Consider the following 11,780-nt stretch of genomic DNA (forward strand, 5'->3'; position numbering starts at 1 on the left):
TGAAGCCAATAAAACATTCACACATCGTCACAACTTTAAAATACTGACATTTTTAATACAGCTCATAGCCCTCAATACAAATCTGAAACACAGGCTTTAACAGTTTTTTGATCATGAATAAAAAATAATAAAAACAGTGGTCTGATCTAGTGAAAGGTCAGTGTTTTCAAGCCCTCATTACACAGCAGCAATGGAACGAGACATCCTCTACAAAATAACACTTTGCTCACCAATGTGTTTCAGCTGTCACTGCTGGTCAAGGCTGGATAGCTGAAAAGTCCATCTTAATATCACCAACGCTGGGGTCAAAGGTTAAATTGTACGACACAGCAGTCCATCCATCATCAGAACTCTCCCATGGTGTCTGTAAGAAATATATTCCCTGCTTTCTGTGCGGACTCCAAACACACTCCCCCTGCCGAGAGGACACAGAAGAACAGACTGAACATGGAGGTAAGGAATGGTGTCGAGAGTAGATTGTCAATCGGCTCCATCACCAGTTATCACAAAAAACAGGACTGAAAACTGGACAGAAGATCCAGCTCAGACTTCAGATGTAGAGAATACCTCCTCGTTGACAGGTTTGGTCAAGCCCATGCTGACGGTGATGTCATCAGTCAGACTGTACTCCATCCACAAAGCGAACCCATGACATTGCCCTCTCCTGAAAAAAACAAGCAGATTACGCCATCGTTCCTGCTGTGCATCTGAAGATACTTTTATCCAGTTCGAGTTTTACATTTTTACAGCCTCTCACCTGATAAGAGGCAACGTTCCCTGACTGATGATTGGCTGTTCAGGGACACATTGTTGGAAGTCAAAATCCATAACTGGGCATGGTTTTGTCAGGGCACGACAGGGGTATTCCCACAGATGATGTGGTTCTGCCTCACGAGACTCCCGGAAATCCAGAGATTGCTGAGGAACAAACCCATCCGAATGCTTTAATCATCACTGTTCAGGACTGTTGCGTTCCAAACTCCAAATGACTCCCGTATAAAGTCATACAGTAAATCTTAAACCAATGCTGTTAAAAAAACCTAATTTATACTTCAGTTGTTAGTGGAATACTACACTTAACGCTTGAATGACTCCTGCGTACCTGCACCATCTCATCCATTGGACTGACATCAAATCCTTCACATGTTCCACAGGGGGCTCGAATTCTCCATAAATCCTAGGAGAGAAAGTGAATGAAGTTAAAGGCACAGAATAACACAGCTCCCAGAAACATCAGGCCCCACTGCCATTAGCCTTTAGTGATACAGTAGGAGTGTAGAAAAGAGAGTAGGTTTGGTACCTGAAACTCCACAGCGAGGAGGTGAAGAGAGGCGGATGAGGGGAGGACGATGGCTCCAGGCCGAAGGAGACCAGCCAACGCTGTGCGGCAATACCAGAAAAACAGAGAGTGCCATGGCAACAGACTGGTACTGAAATATGGCTCTCCCATCAGCACAGATATCTGCAAAAGGCAAACACTCAGGTTTTTAAAAACAAGACCTGTCAGTTGTAATGGGAGATATTCTGCATCCTGCAGTTCCTGCGTTAGTTATGTGTGGTAGATTAACAACATTTTCCATAAGTACACGCCGCGCTAAATAATAACATGTACAGGGTGGGCCATTTATATGGATACACCTTAATAAAATGAGAATGGTTGGTGATATTAACTTCCTGTTTATGGCACATTAGTATATTTTCAAGATGGGTGGTGACCATGGTGGCCATTTTGAAGTCGGCCATTTTGGATCCAACTTTTGTTTTTTCAATGGGGAGGGTGGTTTTAATGGTAACTTTATTCTTTCATGAGTTATTTACAAGTTTCTGACCACTTATAAAATGTGTTCAAAGTGCTGCCCATTGTGTTGGATTGTCAATGCAACCCTCTTCTCCCACTCTCCACACACTGATAGCAACACCGCAGGAGAAATGCTAGCACAGGCTTCCAGTATCCGTAGTTTTAGGTGCTGCACATCTCGTATCTTCACAGCATAGACAACTGCCTTTAGATGACCCCAAATATGAAAAGTCTAAGGGGGTCAGATCGGGAGAACTTGGGGGTCATTCAACTGGCTCACGACGACCAATCCACTTTCCAGGAAACTTCATCTAGGAATGCGCGGACCTGACACCCATAATTTGGTGGTGCACCATCTTGCTGGAAATAACTTAGGGAATGTGCCAGTTTCAGTGCATAAAGTAAACATGTAGCAATTTCGCATATCCAGTGGCCTTGAGGTCTCCATTGATGAAGAATGTTTGTACAAATATTTGTACCCCATATACCACACCATACCATAAAGATGTACAGCACCTGAAACTACGGATACTGGAAGCCTGTGCTAGCATTTCTCCTGTGGTGTTGCTATCAGTGTGTGGAGAGTGGGAGAAGAGGGTTGCATTGACAATCCAACACAATCCAACAACAAAACAAAAGTTGGATCCAAAATGGCCGACTTCAAAATGGTCACCACCCATCTTGAAAAGTTTCCCCCCTCCCATATACTAATGTGCCACAAACAGGAAGTTAATATCACCAACCATTCCCATTTTATTAAGATGTATCCATATAAATGCCCCCCTCCTGTACATTAATGCACTGGTGTTGCATTTCCCCAATTTCTTTCTAAAAAGAGGTGCACTGGCAGAAAATGAGAAAATACTTAACAGTTGATAAAAGATAAATAAAAGTTGCACCTGCTCTTCCTCCAAGTCTGCAGGGGTCAGCTGTTCTGCTCGAATGGCCAGCAGTTTGACACCGTTCTTCAGCGAGTTCGCTTCCAAAAACTGATTACCAAAGAACAAGCTCTGAAAATATTCACGCTCATATTCTTCTGAAAACATCAAAATATTCACTTCTCGTTTGCTTTACTTTTCCTCCTTACCTGTTCAATAACTTGCTTCGACATTCCTGAGTTTTCCAGACTGAACACCTGGAATGGTAGGGAAGAGTTATACGAATAAAGAGCTACATGTATCTCACATCAGAAGCAGATGTTTTCTGGGAGTAATGAATAGCTAGGTCAGTGTAGCTAGGTCTGTGCTAAACACAGGCGACAAAAACACTGTTTGTTTAGGAACTGGGGCATGAATCTAAAGATAATGTTTGTGAAAAACACTGAGAAACAAATCCACACCTTTCTAGCTCCAAGCAGGTGTGCAAAGACTGGAAGAAGACTTCCATCACTGACAGCTAAACACACACTATCAGGTCTCAGAACCTATAAAAAAATACACACACCAAGAAAAGTTATGTATATTATACATATTCATTCATTCATTCATTGTCTGTAACCGCTTATCAAGTTCAGGGTCGCGGTGGGTCCATAGCCAACCTGGAATCATTGGGCGCAAGGCAGGAATACACCCTGGAGGGGGCGCCAGTCCTTCACAGGGCAACACACACATTCACTCACACCTACGGACACTTGAGTCGCCAATCCACCTACCAACGTGTGTTTTTGGACTGTAGGAGGCAACCCACGCAGACACAGAGAGAACACACCACACTCCTCACAGACAGTCACCCGAAGGACACCCACGCAGACACAGAGAGAACACACCACACTCCTCACAGACAGTCACCTGGAGCAGGAATCGAACCCACAACTTCCAGGTCCCTGGAGCTGTGTGACTGCGACACTAACCTGCTGTGCCACCTATTATACACATTATATCCATATATATGACATATAGTTCATGCCACAGTGTTTGAATATTTAGAATAAACATATAAATCAACACATTACAGATGTTCATAACATAATTCAGTTGTGATGGTATTATATTAGTTATTGAAATGTGTATACATTGTTTATAAAATAGGTTTAATTAGAAGATGAAAAAAATGAAGATTGTAATTTTTTGTAAAACTAATATATATTTTGAAGTATTATGTAAAATGAACACATTATTTTTGTTTAAAACTATCATTTGTATTGATTAGCTATTAATAAAAAAAAATAAAAAATACAAAAGTGTCAGATTCTTCAATAGAATGGGTTTTAAAGGCATTCTGTGACAGCTGTGTGGTTATGGTAAACAGTGGGACTCACACTGCGGAGAGCACTGAGGTAACTCTCGGTTCTCTGCCAGTCGTTCAGTTCTCCGAATCGTGGCCTCGTCCACACCAGATGACCCTGGCATGTGCAACAAGGACGACTGTAGTTGTCATCTGCATCAGCCTGCTCACTAATAGAAAGCCAAAAGAAACAGCAAGTATAACTTTATAACTTTAATATTGTACGTTTTAACATATGGCATCTTTGAGACCTCTCTGGTGGAAATGTGTAATTGCATGTAAAATGCATAAAATATTTTGTAACATTGCACTTCTTCTGAACCCTTTACTAAGCGGATGGCATTGGACTGCAAGAGTATGTTTTGTTTATTCTAAAATGAACTCAGTAAAAACATTATAAAGGAGATGAATGATGGAAAAGGAATCAGCTCTTTACTGTAACATAGCAAAATTAACTTATACGTAACATAGTATCATAACTGCATTGGGGCAGTGACCGAAATAAATAATAACTACTTTACGGAAGATTTTGGTTAATAAAATAAGGTTAATAAATGTTCTAAATAATGCAGCAGTCTGTAATGATGTGTGTATATTTACCCGTCTAAGAGGCTGTACCACAGACTGTAATCATCATGAAACACAGTCAACCTCAGCTCCTCTCCCTCACACATACTCTTCTCAGTGGGCAGGAAATACACACTCTGCATCCAGTGATCCCTCCACTGAGCAAAGAACAAGAACACAACAGAGAGTCTGAACACTTCAGGTTGCCGTTCATGCTTTATGGGCTTATTTGCCGGACAGTCAATCAACTCTATCTCTAGGAGCTAATAATGTTTTTTCAAAAATTTATTTTCATAAATTTTTTTTCTTGGGGGGAAGGGACTGCACTGAATCTTCTAAATAAAACCTAAATAAGAGAGAAAATAATTTAGCACTAAGATAGACATTCATTCATTATCTGTAAACCTTACCCAGTTCAGGGTCGCAGTGGGTCAGGAGCCTACCTGGCAACACACACTCACACCTACGTACACTTTTGAGTCACCAATCCACCTACCAACGTGTGTTTTTGGACTGTGGGAGGAAACCGGAGCACCCAGAGGAAACCCACACAGACACAGGGAGAACACACCACACTCCTCACAGACAGTCACCCGGATCGGGACTCGAACCCACAACCTCCATGTCCCTGGAGCTGTGACTGTGACACTACCTGCTGCGCTCCCACTAATATAAACAGGTATATGTATTATATTTAACGCCTGTCTTGACTTACGGGATATTCTTGCGGGTCAGAGTAAGTCCAGCTTGGTGCCATAGAGCAGACAATGCTGCCGCTGGGGTCCATGTCCAAATCCCACCAAGACAAAACCACTTGAGCTCTCCCACCGGCCTTCACCACAAACCTGCAGGTGTATGAGCGAGCAGCACTGCTGACCGGCCGACTGAAGTCCACACTGACAACGAGAGGGAGAACGAAAAAATAGATCGTAGATTCTCTTTTTCTCAATCATTTTTGCAAACTTACTAAACAATAGAAACTAACAAGGCAAAAAGAGCTCTTCTGTAGTCGGTCTCCCACCTGAACATGGTGCACAGAGGTCCGATGGGAGTAAAAGCTGTAGGAGGCACTTGGCTGAGTTGGATGTCACACACTGCAGGAACTCCTGGACACTGTCCCACTGCAGCAGGGGGCAGCAGCACATGACCATCTACCTGTATCGGCCTGATCTGCGTCCAGCTCCAAAGCTGCTCCGACTCCACCAGCTGAGCGTAAACAGTGGCCCGGTGGGGCACGGCCTCACAGCCCGCCTGCAGGAAGACCCCCACACCACGCCCACTTCAGCACGGAAAAATAAAGCTATCACCCGCTTCCCTCAGACACTTCCACTTGGAGGACGTTTACGAAAACTCCTTTCACAGAACACCTTTGGATATGTGTTTAATGTTCCCTGCTGACCAAAACAGGAAGGTCTGATCATCTGGGAACAGTCACTACAGTTACATTGCTGCAGTAAGGTATTTAGCTTCTTATTAGCAAGTAATATTAGCCATCAGCTAAAAACAAAGCAAAACTTTACCTACCTTCGAATTTCTTTATGACAAATTAGTTTTGGAATCATTTTCCACTCCAGAGACTACTGCAACACTGCTATAGGACACCAATAATAGGCCTCATAGGCTCATTTGACTGAAAGGGCTATATACAGAAGATACATAGTGCAGTTTCTGGAGTGCTAAGCCCAAAATAACAAAGACAGAGGCTCTGTTCTCCTTATTACAGGTAAGTAATGATTTAGAATGTATAAAATTTAAGGTAAAAAAAAAAAAAGTTAGCCATAGTGTTAAATCCTACCTGCATCAGGTGTAAGTGTGCATGCTCATAGCTGGGCAATGCTCCCTCTCCAATCAGCTCTGTATCAAAGAGCTCTGTCACTAATATATTTGCTTTCTCCTGCATGTCTCCGTCTGCAAAATAAAAGTCAAATATCTTTTCATGCTCACTTGGAAAACAAAGTAAGCAACTCCACCGTTTCAAACAACATTTATTTATTCGGGTGGACTCCAGACCCACCACAACCCAAAGTAGAATGAAGCATTTACAGGAAACGAATGAATGAGTCAGAATGTCATCATCATCATCTTCTTTTCCATTTCAGGGTCGCGGTGGCAACAGAGCGAGCAAAGAAGCCCAGACGTCTCTGTCCCTTGCAACATCCACCAATTCCTCCTGGGGGATCCCAAGGCGTTCCCAGGCCAGCCGGGAGATATAATCCCTCCAGCGTGTCCTGGGTCTACCCCGGGGCCTCCTTCCAGTTGGACGTGCCTGGTATACCTCCAGTGGGAGGCGTCCCGATCAGATGCCCAAACCACCTCAACTGACTTCTCTCAACGTGAAGGAGCAGCGACTCTACTCCGAGCTCCTTACCCGATCACGGAGAGTTCGCCCAGCAACCCATCGAAGAAAGCTCATTTTGGCTGCGATCTTGTTCTTTTGGTCATTACCCAGAGCTCATAGGTGAGAGTGGGGACGTAGACTGACTGGTAAATTGAGAGCTTTGCTTTATGGCTCAGCTCTCTCTTCACCACAACGGTCCGTTACAGTGACCGCATCAATGCAGCTGCTGCACCTATCCTACGGTCAATCTCATTATCCCTCTTCCCATCACTCGTGAACAAGAACCCGAGATACATGAACTCCTTCACTCGGGGCAGGTTCTCACCCCTTACCTGAAGGGAGCATGCCATCTGTTTAATTCAGAACGTTCTGAATTAAAACCCAGCTCAGACATTCAGTTTTCAATTTTAGGATGTAACTAACGTAACTAAGAAATGTAACTAAACATGTGCTGATCTGACCTGGTCCGACTGTAACCTCAGTTGAGTGTTTATTGATGACTTTAATCTTCTCTGAGAAGCTGTTTTTCTTTATAATGCATGCAGCAGCCTCGGCCATGGGCTTAAACACCTGTAAAAGAAGTATAAAGTAAATTATCCAGAGAAATTCTCACTTCACAGCACCACGAGAAAAGCCTTCCCACTTCAGGGCGTGGTCATTACCTCGACAGAATAACAGAAGTCTGCTCCAGCAGTGACCGCCATCATGGAAAGGAGGCCTGTCCCTGTGCCGATGTCCAGAACGATGACTCGCTCCCCTCGAGCCTTAACCCGGCTGACCGCTGCTCGAATGCCCTCGTAGTATTTCTTATTCTGTCAGATGAAAAAGGAGTTTTAAACAGTGGTCTAGGGCGAATCACATAAAAGCCTCCTAAAGTCCTGTTCAACGACAAGCTTAGCTTAGCACTCTCATGAGCTGTGGCCTAAGTTTTTATAGGGACACTGATGCTCCGAACAGCTGTACAAGACCAGGTAGAGGGCTAAAAACAGATTACCAACTCCACAAGGTCGGTAAACAGGAGAAAAAAAAAATCAAGCTCCACTCTCACTTCAGATTTAAACAAATCCAAAACATTTGTCAATTTCTCAACAAAATAAGCTTCTGCTTTTCTCAGAACAACTCCAGAGCCTTGACCTCAACATCACTGAATGTGTTTTGGATGATATGGATTGTGCACTGAATCTTCTAAATAAAACCTAAATAAGAGAGAAAATAATTTAGCACTAATATAGACATTCATTCATTCACTCATTATCTGTAAACCTTATCCAGTTCAGGGTTGCGGTGGGTCCGGAGCCTACCTGGCAACACACACTCATACATTCACAACTATGGACACTTTTGAGTCACAAATCCACCTACCAACGTGTGTTTTTGGACCGTGTGAGGAAACCGGAGCACCCAGAAGAAACCCTTGCAGACACAGGGAGAACACACCACACTTCTCACAGACAGTCACCCGGAGGAAACCCATACAGACACTGGGAGAACACACCACACTCCTCAGACAGTCACCCGGAGGAAACCCACGCAGACACAGGGAGTACACACCACACTTCTCGCAGACAGTCACCAGGAGGAAACCCACGCAGACACAGAGAGAACACACCACACTCCCGTGTGGTGAGAATCAGTGAATGCAACCAACTTCTAGGACTGAACTTTATGGGTGTGGAAAAATCCCTTTTTTGACTGAAACTCAAAAAACTCAATGTACATATAAAATAAAACCTGAAAAACACATACAGTTGAGCTTCTCTGTAAATTGTGTTAAATATATCCTGCTCTTTGTTATGAAATATTTAAAGCTTGTATTCCATTTTGTCAAGAAATTTAACAAATGAAGCTTGGTCTCAGTGGTCTGCAGAGCATGGTACGCCGTCATCCTCATTATGGTCATATAAGTGTCTGGATGAAGGAGTGCTGTGTTTCTTGTAATAAAACTCACTCTGTCTCTGTCGTGCAGCATGTCGGCGTAACAGGACCTGATGCAGAAAAAGCAGGAAAGAGTGGAAGCATGATGTCAATATCCACTGACCTTACAGGCGCATTATGTAGTTCTACTATTATAGACTGTATTCTGTACTTTATTTAGCCCTCTTTTCCTCTGTTCTTCAGTGCTCAGGACTAGAGGACGACTAACAACTGCACAGCAATAGATCAGCTACTGTTTCGGATTTTACATCTGCAAAGTGAACCATACCCAGTAAACATTTAGCCGTTGATTCAACGTTGAAATCACGTAATGACTGCCGTCTATCAACGTTCACTTAAGGTTGAAAATGAAAATTTGAAAAGATGTCCAAACACAGACATTGAAAAATGACTATTAGACGTACTATGGACGTCCATTGACGTTATTAATTGGTCCCGAAATAAATTACTTGTATAAAACTCATTTTGGACGTCCATTGACGTTTAAAACATGTCCTTGACGGACAGACTACTTTTAGACCTATTTTGAACGTCCAGGGACGTTCCTTGTTTACTGGGTAGTAGGAATCCCTGCACGAAAACTTTCTAACTGCCAGGGGGTGTTTATGAGTGGTTTATCAAGTGGGATGCTGGTGGTCTCAGTAGCGCACGACGCTGTACTGGTTTAGTATTTCCACCCCTCACCTCGCTATCTCCTGGTGATAGTCATATTCGTCGCTCTCCTCCACCCAGTTCAAAGCCCCTGTGGTGGGATTAGCGCGACCACAGAACGTCTTCATGACCCCGCACACAGACAGACAGTTATACTTCAGTGTGTGCTGATATTCACTCGGAGTTTCTGAAGGGGTTTAACACCCTAGTAACGCACGATGGGCTCACTGGACGCGGCCATCATCAGATTCACGAAGACACGCCTCCACATATCACGTGACCCTGCGTCGCCCCGCCCCTCCTCACACTACCGTGACTGAGGCTCCGTCTCAAATGGCTCCCTGGCTCACTATGTAGAGCACTAAGTAGGTTTCTTCACAAACAGTGCATTTTAAAAAATATATATTATTAGTTTAAAACAGACTGGGGATGTAATTCGAGTGAAATAAGCAGTCAGCACAATGGCTGAATTAGCACAACTTCTAAATATGTCGTTTTAGAGAGCAAAATATATGTTTTAGGGGTTTAATCTATGATCAGAAGGGGACTTAAATGAAATGTTTCCATATTGTACTAAAGTGAGATTCAGCTGAGTCATTGTAGAAAAAAACTATAATTGTAATAACTCAATATCTGAAAATCTAATTACCTTTTCACATTGGTATAATTAGTAATAATTATAATAAATCAAATGCATGGTTGGTTGTCATGAATTCCATTAATCATTCTTCATTCAGTAATCGTTCAGGGTCATGGTGGGTCCAGAGCCTACTTGAATCATTAGGCGCAAGGCAGAAACACACCCTGGAGGGGCCGCCAATCCTTCACAGGGCAACACACACATTTCCACTCACACCTATGGACACTTTTGGGTCGCCATTTCACCAACCAGCGTGTGTTTTTGGACCGTGGGAGGAAACTGGAGCACCCGGAGGAAACCCACGCAGACACAGGGAGAACACAACAAACTCCTCACAGACAATCACCCGGAGGAAACACACCACACTCTTCACAGACAGTCACCCAGAGGAAACCCACGCAGACACAGGGAGAACACACCACACTCCTCACAGACAGTCACCCGGAGGAAACCCATACAGACACAGGGAGAACACACCACACTCCTCACAGACAATCACCTGGAGGAAACACACCACACTCTTCATAGACAGTCACCCAGAGGAAACCCACGCAGACACAGGGAGAACACACCACACTCCTCACAGACAATCACCTGGAGGAAACACACCACACTCCTCACAGACAGTCACCCGGAGGAAACCCACGCAGACACAGAGAGAACACACCACACTCCTCACAGACAGTCACCTGGAGCGGGACTCGAACCCACAACCTCCAAGACCCTGGAGCTGTGTGACTGCCAACACCTACTTGCTGCACCATTTTGCTATGTTCATACATTTTTCCATCATTAGTAACTACATTAATTGTATTTCTAAAACTTTAAGAAAATAACCGATGTTGTTATATTTAAGCTTTCCATTCTCTCAAACCAAAACAATTAGTTTTTTTTAAAATGTGACATTAGGCAACCATGCTGTAATGGTTAGAACAGTGGGCCTGGGATTGGGAGCTTGCCAGATTGAGCCCCATGTTTAACACGTTTATGCTCAGAAGGCGATACCCACAACATATTTTTATGTTTCACATGATCTACAAAAAATATACATGCACGTACACAATATGAATAATTAGCATAAAAACTTTATTTCATTTTATACATTGAACCATGATATACACACATTTTGTAAACCACATTACACCATTACACCTTATCACATTCTTACTACATTCACACCCTAAACATAACCAACTCCAAACAACACGTCACCAAAATGAACTAAACCTGCTCAGCACTTTAGTTGCTGGGATTACTCATGATTTTTCACTGAAAAAAAATAATGCTTTATGATATGTGTATCATTTCCACATGAAAAAAAAAGTAAATTGTCTCTCACTTAAACACAGTCAACACTAAGTTCTCTCTCTCTCTCGTTCTCTCTCTCTCTCTCTCTCTCTCTCTCTCTCTCTCTCTCTCTCTCTCTCTCTCTCTCATTCTTTCTCTCTCTCTCTCTCTCTCTCCCTCGCTCTCTCTCTCTCTTTCTCTCTCTCGTTCTCTCTCTCTCTCTCTCCCTCACTCCCTCTCTCTCTCTCTCGTTCTCTCTCTCTCTCTCTCTCTCTCTCTCTCTCTCTCTCTCTCTCTCTCTCTCTCTCTCTCTCTCTCTCGTTCTCTCTCTCTCTCTCTCT

The 11,780-nt window shown here is 43.3% G+C and overlaps 1 protein-coding gene across 1 annotated transcript; it reads right to left on the bottom strand.

The window, feature by feature from the left end:
• Positions 1–25: 25 nt before the first annotated feature.
• prmt7 (protein arginine methyltransferase 7) lies at positions 26–9,759 on the bottom strand. The gene is made up of 17 exons (XM_066648781.1): positions 9,546–9,759; positions 8,875–8,911; positions 7,589–7,738; positions 7,388–7,496; positions 6,384–6,496; positions 5,610–5,839; positions 5,304–5,484; positions 4,622–4,746; positions 4,056–4,191; positions 3,138–3,221; positions 2,886–2,933; positions 2,698–2,787; positions 1,301–1,462; positions 1,103–1,177; positions 758–918; positions 568–664; positions 26–415 (listed from the first exon to the last, which is right to left on the bottom strand). Exons 1-17 carry the CDS (start codon positions 9,638–9,640, stop codon positions 257–259), a joined length of 2,052 nt encoding a protein of 683 aa, XP_066504878.1. The 5' UTR covers positions 9,641–9,759; the 3' UTR covers positions 26–256.
• Between the last annotated feature and the right edge of the window lie 2,021 nt (positions 9,760–11,780).

This window comes from Hoplias malabaricus, chromosome 17 (genome assembly GCF_029633855.1).
Source record: "Hoplias malabaricus isolate fHopMal1 chromosome 17, fHopMal1.hap1, whole genome shotgun sequence".
In the NCBI taxonomy this organism is placed as follows: domain Eukaryota; kingdom Metazoa; phylum Chordata; class Actinopteri; order Characiformes; family Erythrinidae; genus Hoplias; species Hoplias malabaricus.